The sequence below is a fragment of the Salmo salar genome, chromosome ssa05, assembly GCF_905237065.1.
Source record: "Salmo salar chromosome ssa05, Ssal_v3.1, whole genome shotgun sequence".
In the NCBI taxonomy this organism is placed as follows: domain Eukaryota; kingdom Metazoa; phylum Chordata; class Actinopteri; order Salmoniformes; family Salmonidae; genus Salmo; species Salmo salar.
Genome location: NC_059446.1, coordinates 53,926,236 through 53,944,814, shown reverse-complemented (window position 1 = coordinate 53,944,814; position 18,579 = coordinate 53,926,236). Strand labels below are relative to the sequence as shown.

General features: G+C 45.0%; 2 protein-coding genes across 2 annotated transcripts; both read right to left on the bottom strand.

Annotated features, from left to right (window-relative positions):
- Positions 1-296: 296 nt before the first annotated feature.
- Positions 297-5,724, bottom strand: LOC106595495 (complement C3). The gene has a single exon (XM_014186867.2). It carries the CDS (start codon positions 5,679-5,681, stop codon positions 687-689), a length of 4,995 nt encoding a protein of 1,664 aa, XP_014042342.2. The 5' UTR covers positions 5,682-5,724; the 3' UTR covers positions 297-686.
- Positions 5,725-11,121: 5,397 nt separating this feature from the next.
- On the bottom strand, positions 11,122-16,546 carry LOC106597357 (complement C3). Its single transcript, XM_045718375.1, has one exon. It carries the CDS (start codon positions 16,504-16,506, stop codon positions 11,512-11,514), a length of 4,995 nt encoding a protein of 1,664 aa, XP_045574331.1. The 5' UTR covers positions 16,507-16,546; the 3' UTR covers positions 11,122-11,511.
- Positions 16,547-18,579: the final 2,033 nt, after the last annotated feature.

Genomic DNA, 18,579 nt, shown 5'->3' with positions numbered 1-18,579 from the left:
CTGACTAATTTCTATACAGTTCATCTTATTTGCTTAGTGCCATATGGGGCAGGAGAAATGTTTGCTAATCCTGATCGCATTTGGTAAAAACAATGATGAAGTGCTGAAAGATATTTAGTACTCTGACTGACTTGCCATATGGACCAGAATGAGATATTTGGACATTTTGGTGCTCAAATAGTGAACAAAAACAGTTACCATCCCACTCAACCTTAAACTTAAATGTCTTTGCATGGTGTTTAAAACCAATTAACAATTAAATCCCCATAATGACTGGTGATATGCACACAAAGGAATTAGACAATATGTTTCTTTAATGCATTTCTTTCATGCTTATTACAGCAGGCAGGGTCATTTTAGTGCTAAAATAAAGCCAAGAAGAGAGTGAGGTGACCATGTCATAGTAATGTGACCATGTCATTGTAATCAACGACGATGACAACTACAAATGGTACACTTAAAGGTTTAAGTGTGACATTTGCAGTCGTCATCATCATATGTTAACTTTCAAGAGAAAATTATTTATCCACGGTGTACATAATTTACTGGTCAGTTTCTAACAGAATATATTCCAAGTGTGCAAACTCATCTCCATACACTCTATAGGTTACAATGAGTTATGACAGGGCATGCAACCTGGATTGCAATATTAAAACATTTTAAATTTAACAAAGCAAGAAGAGAAACTAAACAGGGCAGCCGAAGGTTGTGATCTGATTGATGAACTCATCAATGCCCAGGCAGACTTCTCTGTAGTTTCTGGATGTGCACTCTTGTTGTGAGGGCCAGTACTCTATCCATGTCTGTTCACCTAGGACATACTTGTACTGCAACAGTCCTTTATCCTCCACTCTGTGCAGGTCTTCAGACTTCCCCATAATCATGTATGTTTTGTCCTGTTTTAGACCCAGAACATCTCTACAGTAGGATAGTCCCATGAAGTCACGATTCTTCCCCTCCACTCCCTCGTCAGTACCTGGCTTGACGACCAAATCGATCTTCATGGTGTAAGTATCTGTGTGTGTCGTCAGCTTCGAGTCCACCACCGTAGCTTTGTAAACGTAATCCAGTCCCGCGCCGCAGGCTTTGTCTATGCGTTGGACATCTGGCTCACCTTTCTTCTGCATACTGCAGCTCTCTTCCGCACACGTGCACACGTCTCCAAGACACAGTCTGCTCAGAGTACCACCCTCCCTCTGTGGGTGGTAGAACTTCACACAGTGCTTCTGGTTGTAGTATTCATATACAGAGATGGCAGCTGGCTGTAGAACTCCCACTTCCTGTACTCTGTGGATCTTAAAGGATATTCTGTCTTCTAACTTATGAGACACCTTGTCCAGATATAGGATGAGAGATCCTCTTTCAGACAGAACTTTGTCCATCTCAAACTTCTCTATGTAGCGCTCCCTCCCCTTGGACAACCTTTTCAGATCGTCTGTGTCTACAATGAAGCCGGTCAGCAAGCCGATGTCCAGAATAGACATGGTCGCATCTCTCTCTGAGTTACGATACAACACCTCAATAGTGAGCATAAATGACTCCTTGGCGTCCTCGTGGCTTGTTTTGTCCATCTTAGTGAGGGTGACAGAGAGGTCAAAGCTTTCACAGTCACTGTCCTTTTCCTCTGGCAGGGCATAGTACAGGGTTACCACTGACAAGGTCGCCTCACCATTTCCTGAGGCTTTTACAGTCAAGTCCTTGTCTATGGACTTGACCTTGTCTGTACGAGTGTGGAACTGGTTCTTGTTGTTGATGGACCACTTGGTGACTGATGCCCTGCCGGCCACCTCTAGGTTGATGTCCAAGTCAAAGTCTTTCAGGTCCTTCACGTGGCTCCAATACTCAGCCACAGCCTGGAACACCATGATGGTGGACTGTGTGGATCCGTATCCCCCTCCCACCTTCTTCTGCTTGTTGAGCCACCTGACTACGGGACCGGCCTCTTCGAAGGCCTTCACCTTGACCAGGGCAAGCAGGGCGTACGACGTGGCCTCCAGTGTGTACTGGTGACCACCAGGGACAGGCCAGTGGTCCAGCTGTGGAGAGGCGAACTTCAGTAGCGTCTCCTTGTTGAGTTTCTCTGCATTGGCCAGAGCATAGGAGGTCATAGCTACAGCATAAGGGTTAGTCAGGTGGGGCAGACGCTTCTCGAGGTACGCTACTGCCTTAACCATACTGCCTGGTAGGCTGTTGACAGACTGCTCACACAGTAAGCTTGCTTCCTGCATGGCGATGAGAACAAAAGCTGTCATGGAGGCGTCATTGTCCGATCCCCTCACGTTACCCGTCATCTCTGCGTGAATGACAGGAGCAAACTCATTGAAGATGCCATCTGGCTGTTGTGTGTTCAGGATCAGCCACTTGACAGCACTACAGAGCACTTTTTCCTGAACACTGATTAATGTACTGGACATGGCAAACACCTTCACCACGTATGCTGTCAGCCAGGTGCTGCTCTGTCTTTGGACCCAGGCAGCGTAGGAGCCATCTTCTTTACGGTAGGCCAGCTCACGTTGGTAACCGATGTTGATGTACTTGATGGCTGTGTTCCGTTTGTCCAGGCCAATATCCTCCCACTTTTTGGTGTTGTCCAGGTAGTGTGTAGCAATGACAGGCAGGGTCATGTAGATCATGTTCTGTTCCCCACACCCGACTGGCTGAACTATCAGACTGCCCAGAGAGTCTCCACTGATGGCCTGCTCCACCAGCACACTGGTCTGCTCTCCACCTGTCACACTGATCAGTGTGTCAGCTTCAGAGTTTGGCACCTGGTTTCGGGGCACTCCACTGGGTATGTGTGACGTCTGCTCACCACCATGTTTAGCCGGGTTCAGGAGTACATTGGTTTCCTTCTTAACCAGCACTCCCTCAGCCACAACGCGCAGATCTCTCTTCACTCCGTCATTGCTGCCAGAGTTTTTCACAGATGCCTTGACCTCAATGGAGTGCATGCCCAGCTTCATAGGGATGATGACATAGGGGACAACCCGGGTGGACATGGCATCCATGTTCACTTCCTGCCTGTACTTACCCTTCTTGCTTGCTGAGCTGCACACCTCGCCATTCTCCATCAGCTCCACACGCACAGTGATGGGGTCTTCGCTGTAGTTGTGGAGGATTGCTTTGACCTCCAGCTGTTCATTGCGGACGGCTGAGTAGGGCAGCTTGAGGTCGATGAAGAACTCCTTTAGAACTATCATCTCAAACGGATCTGCCACACAGATGCCATGAGTTTTAGACAGGCTGATGGCTGTTATTTGCCAGGTGGTGATGGAATCCTTTAGGAAGTTGTTCCTTATTACAGATGTGGAATCGCAGTGCTTGTCTTGGTCAGGGCATTCAGGAAGAGTGGTGTCCTCCCACATCCAGCTCTCAGGGAACTGACTACGAGACACAATGTCTTCAGACCGCATGTACTCATCATCGTCATCCTCCTCACTGCGTGAAAGCAGCAGTGCATCCTGTTTGGATTCTGTCTTCTTGGAGGCCATCTCAGTGCAGCACACAAGGAAGGCTTGGATGCAGACGTCCCCATCTGTGATGTACTGGGCCCGTCTGTCACAGGTATATCCCATGGTGTTGTCCCTCATCCCGTCCACACAACACTCCTTGGCCAGACCATTGTACTTACTGGCCATACTAGTGATGACGTCACTGATGGTCACTGCTCGTCTCCGCCTAGAACTAACAGGACAGCTGGGGTCTGTTCTGATCCCAGTCCCTTTAGCAGTGTTGGTCTCAAATACCAGACCAGCATCGTAGAACACCCCCATATTGTCTGCTCCCCCTCCAGCTGTACAGCCTGTATCATGCTTCTCTATGGTGTCCCAGATCTTGGCCTGTGTGAGACGGTGTTTGCTGTTGAGAATGTAGACTCCCTTGTCTACAGCCACCAGTCCTACTTTAGCTCCCGGGTCTCCAGTGACGGTCAGACTGAAAGCCTTACGAGGCTCATAGGATGCCTTGGGCCTGGTCGATGTCACTTTCAGTGAGCCCATGCAGGAGACCTTGATGTCAACCCAGACAGAGTCTGCCACCAGGTCGTCTGCTCCCACATGGTAGTACGCTACGATGCGGAACGACGGAAGCATCTCCTTGGAGACAGGCACTGAGAGTGTCACCAGCGCGTTCCCCTGTCTTTTGAATCTGCCCACTTTCACCAGCTGACCTCTACTCAGGAACATGTATGTAAGGTCATGGATTTGTATGGGGGTGGGTCCCAGGTTCAGGTTGATCTTAATGGGGTCTCCAATCTTCAGCTCATTAGAGTCAACCCCGACATGGAGAAAGTTCCCGGTGGAAGTTCTGTAGGGGAGAGCCTTCATGGTGGCCTCCGCCTGTCTGTTGTCGGGGATCGCCGGGTCCTTGGTCTTCACAGTGATTGCCAGCTCTTTAGCTGATGCCACGGTGTTAAGTGAAATTTTGGCAAAACCGTTGTCCCTGGTCACCCCTTTAGCATTATCTGGAGTCACCTCAATCTCCACTCCACTTGCTGGAGAGTTGTCGGGATTCGTAATGTAAACCGAGACGTCGAAGGGCATGCCAGGTTTGAAGTATTTGGGCGTTCTCTTGAAGAGGATGGTGTATGGCGAAGTGACAATCTGGATCCCTCTCTTCTCTGCCTCTACCATTTCACCCCCACCCTCCGTTAACACACTGACTGATATGAAGATGGACTGTTTGACCAGATCATTGATGTTGGGGAAAGTCTGTGTGATGTGTTCCTTTTTCAGACAAGCCACTCCTTTACCTTCTTTGATCTCTACTCTCTGCAGAGAGGCAGGGAAGCTCTTTTTCTCGTTCTCTGTTGTGATGACACCAAACACCACATAGCCTGTCCCTGTCACTATCTTACCGTATAGATACCTGGCGGTGATGTCAACAGTCAGGTCTTTGTCGTCAACGTAGAAGAAGGCTTTAGCTGGGGTCAGACTAACCTCAAAGCTGGGCAGAACATACTCCTTGACCTCAAAGTCAGATGAGAAGGTCTTCTGAGGAGTGCTCTGGAACCTCGTGACTACATGCCATGTCCCGAAACTGACTATTTCAGGGAGATTGAACTGTCCAGATTTGACTCCCTTGTCTGGGTTGACGATCTCCCTGAAGATGGTGATGTTCTCAGGAGTCATGATCTCCACAGAGACTGCGATCTCTTTGTTCTTGGCGACCTCCTTGTCCACAAATATCTCCCTGGTCAGAGGCTCCAGGCCAGGACTCATAGAGAACACTCTGTAGTAGACGGTGCTGGCCGGAGTGTAAATGGTCTTGTCAGTCTGGATGAAGATGTATCCAGACTGGAAGGAGACCAGGACAACCTTCTCCAGGAGGCGGTCAGGGAACTGGGCCTGCAGGACCACATACTGCTTCTGCTTGGGGTCGTCCACAAAGTGGTCCCCCTCTGGGATGACCAGTTGTGTCATAGCCTGGAAGTTGTTTGCTTGATCCAGAACCACTGATTTAGAGGCTAGCTCTTTGCTCTGCGTAGGGTGGTTCTTCACCATGATCTTAACATTTAGGGGACCACCTGCATGGTCCTGAGACTCCACAAAGATGTTCTCATTACTGCCCACACGCAGCAGGTTAGGAGCTGACAACACTAGCAGTGCAGCTCCATCAGATAATGTAGGTAAGGAGAGGGCTACAGCCAGAGCGGCCAGACACAGCAAGTTGCCGACCCACATCTCCACCGCTTATTCTGGGTCTGTAATAGTGCCTTCCCTCTCCAACCCTGGCTTTTATCCTGTCTAGGGTTAGCTCAATCTGTGGGAGGAGTTCCAGGGGTGAATCCCCTGTGGGGTGCGTTACTTCCCAGCAGTAGAGTTGGGAAACCAGCGGGCTTGATAACAGTAGTTGGAAAGTCCACTGTTAAGCAAAACAAACAGCTCAAAATCTATCAGAGAGATATACAGGTTGGAAATGTACTGGACCTGTGGAACTACTGTGATTTATATTTAACCACTGAAACAAACAACTTAATATATTATTAATCAGCAAATGGACATGGACGTGCTATTATCAAAGCCAAAGCTAACTAACTCCTTTAGTTCAGATCTGGTTTCAAGACAAGTTAACTGGTCATGCATGATACAATCACTGTCAAAACAACAGAAACACCCTAAATGCCAAGGAGAGTTCGGTGCATCTCATAATGAGTCTGCACGCACACACACGCGCACACACACACACACACACACACACACACACACACACACACACACACACACACACACACACACACACACACACACACACACACACACACACACACACACACACACACACACACACACCCTCAGTACTATATGGATGTATTGCTCAAATAATCTTGTTACCATGGCTTTGCTATGAAAGTGCTTGCAATCAACTAACGTTGAACAATTAGCTGAAACAAGCCGAAACAATGTACCTGTTTACTGAACACCAACTGCCATGTTTACTTCATTATCTGCACAGTCAAGTGGTTGCCTAATTTGTGTAAGGCCTACTGATGCATAGCACAAGAACTATTGAGAAACATCCACCTGGAAAACTTATATGGCAAAGTCTGATGAGTGGGGGTTACTCACCAAGGCTACTAACTACTGTACCTTCTGAAAGTATTCATACCCCTTGATTTACTCCACATTTTTTGCGTTAGAAAATTAATTCAAAATGGATTAAAAAAATGCAAGTTTTCACCCATCTGAACACAATACCCCATAATGACAAGGTGAAAACACTTTTGCAAAAAGATGGGGTTAGTAGCCTGGAACCTATAGTTTCACCCAAGCATACCCATTTAAAAGTCAGTCTGTATTAGTTGGACTTCCTGTTTGCCAAAGTTACAGCCTTTAGAAGGCCCGTTACAAACCAAGAACCAAAAACATGAAGGGCCTATGTTGAGCCTATGTTAGCCACAGTTCTATCTTGAGGTGATCTCTCGTTAACCTCTAAAAGTCCAAGCCGTTGAGGGGGCTTTACTACTATAGCCCACAGAAACTAATTGAATAACACATTCATAAAAGGCAAAAAAGACAGTAAAAAAATGAATCATAAGGAATAAGGTTTTGAAGTGTCTGTCTCTATGGAAAGATGAGACTTTCACGAACAAGACGGTGGCCTCTGTTTTGCTCTGCGACAAGTATCACTGGCCTTGTCTGAAGGTGACCGGTACCAGTTAAGAAAATGAATGGAAGTACAAATGTGCCTTCCCAAAAAATGGGGTTAAATACGTGTAAAGAACTAAAAACAATTTTATTTCCTGATCTTTCTTATATAGCTCTTAAATTTTAAGACCCCTTTAGATTGAATTTGGCCTTTACTACTATAGCCCATTTCTTAAAATTCTAGGAGATGCCTATTTAACCCCTTTTATTGGGCAGGCACAAAACCTCATTTTTTAAACTGGTACCGCAAAACCATCATGTTCTTTAGAGTCTCATCCTTCAATAGGATGATCATAGTAGTTTGTAGGCCAAACTGTTTGGACTCTACAGATATTTTTGTGAGAAGACCATTTTTTGGGATGTCTCAGGGTCTCACAAACACCGCTGTAGCTCGGCCACCTTCAACCGCAGATGGGTAAGGCCGCTATAGGCAGATGCGGTGGATTGAGACGCATTTGATGCAAATATCTCTAGTTTAAACAGACAGATTTTGAATTTGATTTCTTTATTATGCTACTTAGATTGACGCTGGGGTTCATTAATTTTTGGGGGGATGCATTATGTAACTTAATATGTGACCAAATCCACAGCGAAATGTGAGTCATCGATCTGTCATTCTCATTGAAAGCAGTTCTAAGAAGTGGTAGATCTGTTCTATGTGCGCTATTTTTATGCTTCCTGTGCTTAAGTTTTGTTTTTTACTTTTGGTTTTGAACACCAGCTTCAAGCAGCTGAAAATACAATATTTTTGGTTATGGAAAATATACTTATTTACGTGCATGTATGCATGTATGTATATGGATATATATATTTACCCAGAAAATATATGAGGGATTGGAATTAATATATATATATATATATATATATATATATATATATATATATATATATATACATATTCACATTTATACATACATACACATACATATATACATGCATACATACATACATACATACATACATACATACATAAATGCATACATACATACATACATACATACATACATACATACATACATACATACATACATACATATACAAACTTTTTTTTTTGAATATACCTTTATTATGCCCCGCAAATCCTAGCACCCTTCCCCCAATTGGAGTAAACTAATAAACAATAACACTTAGGCTTCTACCTTCAGTTTATACATATTATACACATTTTACAGACACAATCTATTTTACAATAGTTATATTTCTTTTGTTTTTAGTCCTTCCTCGATTTCTGATGTCCATCCAATTTCTGTGGCCCTGTGGAAATCTAATTGGCATAATAAAACAGTCTGTTTAAGCTAGAGATATCTGTGGTGGAAGCTGTCCGAGCTACAGTACAGCAGTATTTGTCAGTCAATGAGACATCCCAAAAAAAAGCATTTTCACAAACACTAATATGACACCTCTATGGATAGGTCAGTCTCTCACGAACACGTCCACAAGCCTTACAAGACTTGCCTGAAGGCAACCCGGTACCAGTTAAAAATAAATTCTGGATTGACTGACCTTCATGTCCTAAAGTAATGATGGACTGTCGTTTCTCTTTGCTAATTTGAACTGTTCTTGCCATAATATGGACGTGGTCTTTTACCAAACAGGGCTATCTTCTGTATACCAACCCTACCTTGTCACAACACAACTGATTGGCTCAAACTCATTAAGAAGGAAAGCAATTCCACAAATTAACTTTTAACAATGCATACCTGTTAATTGAAATGCATTCTAGGTGAAGCTGGTTGAGAGAATGCCAAGAGAGTGCAAAGTTGTCATCGAGGCAAAGGGTGGCTAATATGGAACCTCAAATCTAAAATATATTTAGATTTGTTTAACACTTTTTGCTTACTACATGATTCCATAAGTGTTATTTAATAGTTTTGATGTTTCACTATTATTCTACAATGTAGAAAATAGTAAAAATAAAGAAAAACCCATGAATGAGTAGGTGTGTCCAAACTTTTGACTGGAACTGTATGTTATTTTACTCAAGCTATGACGTTGAAACAATGACATTGATTCAAACATACCATTTTCCTATTTAAAACAATTTGTTTAGTTTTGATTAGAATTTGATTCAAATTATTTGTTCTCTTTTTAGGCCTCATCAGTAATGAATTTAATCTTGCCTATTGACAATGTTTGGCATGTCCATGCTCAGCCATAATGCAGTTTACAGTAGGCCTAGCCCCTATATCAGTGTGAATGATATAGAGGCCATGCAATTACTTAGAACAATGTGCAAACTGGTTCTAGTTAGCCTATTTAACAAAGATAGGATAGGTCTATAGTTTGTTATTTTGTTTATGTACGCCATTTAACAAACTATAACGGACTAACATTGGAATTGGAGTTGATTCCATGGCAATACATAAAAAACTGTAAATACATAACCTCAAGCAGCCACACATTTCGCCATGGAGCATGTTCTGATTGGCCAGTGAGGGGCCAAGCCTCGACACACCGACAACTAGTTTACTCATCAAAACTCAGCCCTTTTGTGCCAACTCCAGCAAGTGAGCCGATAATTGTGATAGGGAAGATAGCAAAAATATTTTTGACACAAACCTGAACCTGTAGCAATATTACCTACTCTTAGATTTACCATTGCGTTAGGTTTGTTAAAATAATAAATAGTATTACAATGTGTTATCTTTCCATTCTCTCGGCATTGTGACCAGATTTCCTGGTCCTTCCATGGGCATGTAGCCTAGTGGTTAGTGTTGGACATGTAACCAAAAGGTTGCAAGATCGAATCCCCGAGCTGACAAGGTCAAAAAATCTGTTCTGCCCCTGAACAAGGCACACTGTTCCTAGGCCATCATTGAAAATAAGAATATGTTCTTAACTGTTCTTAACTGCCTAGTTAAATAAAATTAAAGAGAGTTATTGTTCAAAATAATGTCATGCTTAGTCAATAATTTTACTTTTGCTACAGTATATTGATGAGTTAAATTGTTTTACCAACCAGATCTGTACACTTGTAAGATGTCCAGATACAATGCAGTGTAGGCCATCATTGTCAATAAGAATTTGTTCTTAATAACTGACTTGCCTAGTTAAATAATGGTCCAAAAAAGAATACAAAAAATTCAATGCATGCCTGACTACCTCCGGATGTGGTCAGAAAGATCTGATTACAATTAGTTCACAATGTGTATTTTGATTGTCTACACCTGTCAAAAAATGTGGACACAATTAGAATGTTGACAAAATCACGCCAATGGACGCATGTTAGCACCAGGCTTTGTCATCTGGGTTCAGGAAGAGAATGAGGATGTTGGGCTATGGTTAATGTGGGGTGATTATTGGTGTTTTTGTCTTTAATCTTCACCGATTGAGACTGAAATGTCCTTCAAACACTCAGAGCCCTCTAGCTGTGTCATCCCCAAGGCTGACATGAAAGGTTCCGCATCAGTGTGTGTGTGTGTGCACACGTGTGTGTGTGTGATCCCACTAGTACTGTTGTCTGCTAAAATACATACTGCATATCTCCCATGATGACATGTCTGTAAAACAAAAGCTCAGTGACGGAGACACACTTCCTCCTGGTAAGGATCAGTGTCCTTTGTCTGCAACCCTTTTGTCAAAACCTTGTTCATAATAAATTAACCACTGATTATAAATAATCTTGTTTCTATAAACAAGTTTCCACATCGGTAAAAGCAGTGATGAAAGTGTCTATTACCCTGACTAATTTCTATACAGTTCATCTTATTTGCTTAGTGCCATATGGGGCAGGAGAAATGTTTGCTAATCCTGATCGCATTTGGTAAAAACAATGATGAAGTGCTGAAAGATATTTAGTACTCTGACTGACTTGCCATATGGACCAGAATGAGATATTTGGACATTTTGGTGCTCAAATAGTGAACAAAAACAGTTACCATCCCACTCAACCTTAAACTTAAATGTCTTTGCATGGTGTTTAAAACCAATTAACAATTAAATCCCCATAATGACTGGTGATATGCACACAAAGGAATTAGACAATATGTTTCTTTAATGCATTTCTTTCATGCTTATTACAGCAGGCAGGGTCATTTTAGTGCTAAAATAAAGCCAAGAAGAGAGTGAGGTGACCATGTCATAGTAATGTGACCATGTCATTGTAATCAATGACGATGACAACTACAAATGGTACACTTAAAGGTTTAAGTGTGACATTTGCAGTCGTCATCATCATATGTTAACTTTCAAGAGAAAATTATTTATCCACGGTGTACATAATTTACTGGTCAGTTTCTAACAGAATATATTCCAAGTGTGCAAACTCATCTCCATACACTCTATAGGTTACAATGAGTTATGACAGGGCATGCAACCTGGATTGCAATATTAAAACATTTTAAATTTAACAAAGCAAGAAGAGAAACTAAACAGGGCAGCCGAAGGTTGTGATCTGATTGATGAACTCATCAATGCCCAGGCAGACTTCTCTGTAGTTTCTGGATGTGCACTCTTGTTGTGAGGGCCAGTACTCTATCCATGTCTGTTCACCTAGGACATACTTGTACTGCAACAGTCCTTTATCCTCCACTCTGTGCAGGTCTTCAGACTTCCCCATAATCATGTATGTTTTGTCCTGTTTTAGACCCAGAACATCTCTACAGTAGGATAGTCCCATGAAGTCACGATTCTTCCCCTCCACTCCCTCGTCAGTACCTGGCTTGACGACCAAATCGATCTTCATGGTGTAAGTATCTGTGTGTGTCGTCAGCTTCGAGTCCACCACCGTAGCTTTGTAAACGTAATCCAGTCCCGCGCCGCAGGCTTTGTCTATGCGTTGGACATCTGGCTCACCTTTCTTCTGCATACTGCAGCTCTCTTCCGCACACGTGCACACGTCTCCAAGACACAGTCTGCTCAGAGTACCACCCTCCCTCTGTGGGTGGTAGAACTTCACACAGTGCTTCTGGTTGTAGTATTCATATACAGAGATGGCAGCTGGCTGTAGAACTCCCACTTCCTGTACTCTGTGGATCTTAAAGGATATTCTGTCTTCTAACTTATGAGACACCTTGTCCAGATATAGGATGAGAGATCCTCTTTCAGACAGAACTTTGTCCATCTCAAACTTCTCTATGTAGCGCTCCCTCCCCTTGGACAACCTTTTCAGATCGTCTGTGTCTACAATGAAGCCGGTCAGCAAGCCGATGTCCAGAATAGACATGGTCGCATCTCTCTCTGAGTTACGATACAACACCTCAATAGTGAGCATAAATGACTCCTTGGCGTCCTCGTGGCTTGTTTTGTCCATCTTAGTGAGGGTGACAGAGAGGTCAAAGCTTTCACAGTCACTGTCCTTTTCCTCTGGCAGGGCATAGTACAGGGTTACCACTGACAAGGTCGCCTCACCATTTCCTGAGGCTTTTACAGTCAAGTCCTTGTCTATGGACTTGACCTTGTCTGTACGAGTGTGGAACTGGTTCTTGTTGTTGATGGACCACTTGGTGACTGATGCCCTGCCGGCCACCTCTAGGTTGATGTCCAAGTCAAAGTCTTTCAGGTCCTTCACGTGGCTCCAATACTCAGCCACAGCCTGGAACACCATGATGGTGGACTGTGTGGATCCGTATCCCCCTCCCACCTTCTTCTGCTTGTTGAGCCACCTGACTACGGGACCGGCCTCTTCGAAGGCCTTCACCTTGACCAGGGCAAGCAGGGCGTACGACGTGGCCTCCAGTGTGTACTGGTGACCACCAGGGACAGGCCAGTGGTCCAGCTGTGGAGAGGCGAACTTCAGTAGCGTCTCCTTGTTGAGTTTCTCTGCATTGGCCAGAGCATAGGAGGTCATAGCTACAGCATAAGGGTTAGTCAGGTGGGGCAGACGCTTCTCGAGGTACGCTACTGCCTTAACCATACTGCCTGGTAGGCTGTTGACAGACTGCTCACACAGTAAGCTTGCTTCCTGCATGGCGATGAGAACAAAAGCTGTCATGGAGGCGTCATTGTCCGATCCCCTCACGTTACCCGTCATCTCTGCGTGAATGACAGGAGCAAACTCATTGAAGATGCCATCTGGCTGTTGTGTGTTCAGGATCAGCCACTTGACAGCACTACAGAGCACTTTTTCCTGAACACTGATTAATGTACTGGACATGGCAAACACCTTCACCACGTATGCTGTCAGCCAGGTGCTGCTCTGTCTTTGGACCCAGGCAGCGTAGGAGCCATCTTCTTTACGGTAGGCCAGCTCACGTTGGTAACCGATGTTGATGTACTTGATGGCTGTGTTCCGTTTGTCCAGGCCAATATCCTCCCACTTTTTGGTGTTGTCCAGGTAGTGTGTAGCAATGACAGGCAGGGTCATGTAGATCATGTTCTGTTCCCCACACCCGACTGGCTGAACTATCAGACTGCCCAGAGAGTCTCCACTGATGGCCTGCTCCACCAGCACACTGGTCTGCTCTCCACCTGTCACACTGATCAGTGTGTCAGCTTCAGAGTTTGGCACCTGGTTTCGGGGCACTCCACTGGGTATGTGTGACGTCTGCTCACCACCATGTTTAGCCGGGTTCAGGAGTACATTGGTTTCCTTCTTAACCAGCACTCCCTCAGCCACAACGCGCAGATCTCTCTTCACTCCGTCATTGCTGCCAGAGTTTTTCACAGATGCCTTGACCTCAATGGAGTGCATGCCCAGCTTCATAGGGATGATGACATAGGGGACAACCCGGGTGGACATGGCATCCATGTTCACTTCCTGCCTGTACTTACCCTTCTTGCTTGCTGAGCTGCACACCTCGCCATTCTCCATCAGCTCCACACGCACAGTGATGGGGTCTTCGCTGTAGTTGTGGAGGATTGCTTTGACCTCCAGCTGTTCATTGCGGACGGCTGAGTAGGGCAGCTTGAGGTCGATGAAGAACTCCTTTAGAACTATCATCTCAAACGGATCTGCCACACAGATGCCATGAGTTTTAGACAGGCTGATGGCTGTTATTTGCCAGGTGGTGATGGAATCCTTTAGGAAGTTGTTCCTTATTACAGATGTGGAATCGCAGTGCTTGTCTTGGTCAGGGCATTCAGGAAGAGTGGTGTCCTCCCACATCCAGCTCTCAGGGAACTGACTACGAGACACAATGTCTTCAGACCGCATGTACTCATCATCGTCATCCTCCTCACTGCGTGAAAGCAGCAGTGCATCCTGTTTGGATTCTGTCTTCTTGGAGGCCATCTCAGTGCAGCACACAAGGAAGGCTTGGATGCAGACGTCCCCATCTGTGATGTACTGGGCCCGTCTGTCACAGGTATATCCCATGGTGTTGTCCCTCATCCCGTCCACACAACACTCCTTGGCCAGACCATTGTACTTACTGGCCATACTAGTGATGACGTCACTGATGGTCACTGCTCGTCTCCGCCTAGAACTAACAGGACAGCTGGGGTCTGTTCTGATCCCAGTCCCTTTAGCAGTGTTGGTCTCAAATACCAGACCAGCATCGTAGAACACCCCCATATTGTCTGCTCCCCCTCCAGCTGTACAGCCTGTATCATGCTTCTCTATGGTGTCCCAGATCTTGGCCTGTGTGAGACGGTGTTTGCTGTTGAGAATGTAGACTCCCTTGTCTACAGCCACCAGTCCTACTTTAGCTCCCGGGTCTCCAGTGACGGTCAGACTGAAAGCCTTACGAGGCTCATAGGATGCCTTGGGCCTGGTCGATGTCACTTTCAGTGAGCCCATGCAGGAGACCTTGATGTCAACCCAGACAGAGTCTGCCACCAGGTCGTCTGCTCCCACATGGTAGTACGCTACGATGCGGAACGACGGAAGCATCTCCTTGGAGACAGGCACTGAGAGTGTCACCAGCGCGTTCCCCTGTCTTTTGAATCTGCCCACTTTCACCAGCTGACCTCTACTCAGGAACATGTATGTAAGGTCATGGATTTGTATGGGGGTGGGTCCCAGGTTCAGGTTGATCTTAATGGGGTCTCCAATCTTCAGCTCATTAGAGTCAACCCCGACATGGAGAAAGTTCCCGGTGGAAGTTCTGTAGGGGAGAGCCTTCATGGTGGCCTCCGCCTGTCTGTTGTCGGGGATCGCCGGGTCCTTGGTCTTCACAGTGATTGCCAGCTCTTTAGCTGATGCCACGGTGTTAAGTGAAATTTTGGCAAAACCGTTGTCCCTGGTCACCCCTTTAGCATTATCTGGAGTCACATCAATCTCCACTCCACTTGCTGGAGAGTTGTCGGGATTCGTAATGTAAACCGAGACGTCGAAGGGCATGCCAGGTTTGAAGTATTTGGGCGTTCTCTTGAAGAGGATGGTGTATGGCGAAGTGACAATCTGGATCCCTCTCTTCTCTGCCTCTACCATTTCACCCCCACCCTCCGTTAACACACTGACTGATATGAAGATGGACTGTTTGACCAGATCATTGATGTTGGGGAAAGTCTGTGTGATGTGTTCCTTTTTCAGACAAGCCACTCCTTTACCTTCTTTGATCTCTACTCTCTGCAGAGAGGCAGGGAAGCTCTTTTTCTCGTTCTCTGTTGTGATGACACCAAACACCACATAGCCTGTCCCTGTCACTTCCTTACCGTATAGATACCTGGCGGTGATGTCAACAGTCAGGTCTTTGTCGTCAACGTAGAAGAAGGCTTTAGCTGGGGTCAGACTAACCTCAAAGCTGGGCAGAACATACTCCTTGACCTCAAAGTCAGATGAGAAGGTCTTCTGAGGAGTGCTCTGGAACCTCGTGACTACATGCCATGTCCCGAAACTGACTATTTCAGGGAGATTGAACTGTCCAGATTTGACTCCCTTGTCTGGGTTGACGATCTCCCTGAAGATGGTGATGTTCTCAGGAGTCATGATCTCCACAGAGACTGCGATCTCTTTGTTCTTGGCGACCTCCTTGTCCACAAATATCTCCCTGGTCAGAGGCTCCAGGCCAGGACTCATAGAGAACACTCTGTAGTAGACGGTGCTGGCCGGAGTGTAAATGGTCTTGTCAGTCTGGATGAAGATGTATCCAGACTGGAAGGAGACCAGGACAACCTTCTCCAGGAGGCGGTCAGGGAACTGGGCCTGCAGGACCACATACTGCTTCTGCTTGGGGTCGTCCACAAAGTGGTCCCCCTCTGGGATGACCAGTTGTGTCATAGCCTGGAAGTTGTTTGCTTGATCCAGAACCACTGATTTAGAGGCTAGCTCTTTGCTCTGCGTAGGGTGGTTCTTCACCATGATCTTAACATTTAGGGGACCACCTGCATGGTCCTGAGACTCCACAAAGATGTTCTCATTACTGCCCACACGCAGCAGGTTAGGAGCTGACAACACTAGCAGTGCAGCTCCATCAGATAATGTAGGTAAGGAGAGGGCTACAGCCAGAGCGGCCAGACACAGCAAGTTGCCGACCCACATCTCCACCGCTTATTCTGGGTCTGTAATAGTGCCTTCCCTCTCCAACCCTGGCTTTTATCCTGTCTAGGGTCAGCTCAATCTGTGGGAGGAGTTCCAGGGGTGAATCCCCTGTGGGGTGCGTTACTTCCCAGCAGTAGAGTTGGGAAACCAGCGGGCTTGATAACAGTAGTTGGAAAGTCCACTGTTAAGCAAAACAAACAGCTCAAAATCTATCAGAGAGATATACAGGTTGGAAATGTACTGGACCTGTGGAACTACTGTGATTTATATTTAACCACTGAAACAAACAACTTAATATATTATTAATCAGCAAATGGACATGGACGTGCTATTATCAAAGCCAAAGCTAACTAACTCCTTTAGTTCAGATCTGGTTTCAAGACAAGTTAACTGGTCATGCATGATACAATCACTGTCAAAACAACAGAAACACCCTAAATGCCAAGGAGAGTTCGGTGCATCTCATAATGAGTCTGCACACACACACACACACACACACACACACACACACACACACACACACACACACACACACACACACACACACACACACACACACACACACACACACACACACACACACACACACACACACACACACACCCTCAGTACTATATGGATGTATTGCTCAAATAATCTTGTTACCATGGCTTTGCTATGAAAGTGCTTGCAATCAACTAACGTTGAACAATTAGCTGAAACAAGCCGAAACAATGTACCTGTTTACTGAACACCAACTGCCATGTTTACTTCATTATCTGCACAGTCAAGTGGTTGCCTAATTTTTGTAAGGCCTACTGATGCATAGCACAAGAACTATTGAGAAACATCCACCTGGAAAACTTATATGGCAAAGTCTGATGAGTGGGGGTTACTCACCAAGGCTACTAACTACTGTACCTTCTGAAAGTATTCATACCCCTTGATTTACTCCACATTTTTTGCGTTAGAAAATTAATTCAAAATGGATTAAAAAAATGCAAGTTTTCACCCATCTGAACACAATACCCCATAATGACAAGGTGAAAACACTTTTGCAAAAAGATGGGGTTAGTAGCCTGGAACCTATAGTTTCACCCAAGCATACCCATTTAAAAGTCAGTCTGTATTAGTTGGACTTCCTGTTTGCCAAAGTTACAGCCTTTAGAAGGCCCGTTACAAACCAAGAACCAAAAACATGAAGGGCCTATGTTGAGCCTATGTTAGCCACAGTTCTATCTTGAGGTGATCTCTCGTTAACCTCTAAAAGTCCAAGCCGTTGAGGGGGCTTTACTACTATAGCCCACAGAAACTAATTGAATAACACATTCATAAAAGGCAAAAACAGACAGTAAAAAAATGAATCATAAGGAATAAGGTTTTGAAGTGTCTGTCTCTATGGAAAGATGAGACTTTCACGAACAAGACGGTGGCCTCTGTTTTGCTCTGCGACAAGTATCACTGGCCTTGTCTGAAGGTGACCGGTACCAGTTAAGAAAATGAATGGAAGTACAAATGTGCCTTCCCAAAAAATGGGGTTAAATACGTGTAAAGAACTAAAAACAATTTTATTTCCTGATCTTTCTTATATAGCTCTTAAATTTTAAGACCCCTTTAGATTGAATTTGGCCTTTACTACTATAGCCCATTTCTTAAAATTCTAGGAGATGCCTATTTAACCCCTTTTATTGGGCAGGCACAAAACCTCATTTTTTAAACTGGTACCGCAAAACCATCATGTTCTTTAGAGTCTCATCCTTCAATAGGATGATCATAGTAGTTTGTAGGCCAAACTGTTTGGACTCTACAGATATTTTTGTGAGAAGACCATTTTTTGGGATGTCTCAGGGTCTCACAAACACCGCTGTAGCTCGGCCACCTTCAACCGCAGATGGGTAAGGCCGCTATAGGCAGATGCGGTGGATTGAGACGCATTTGATGCAAATATCTCTAGTTTAAACAGACAGATTTTGAATTTGATTTCTTTATTATGCTACTTAGATTGACGCTGGGGTTCATTAATTTTTGGGGGGGATGCATTATGTAACTTAATATGTGACCAAATCCACAGCGAAATGTGAGTCATCGATCTGT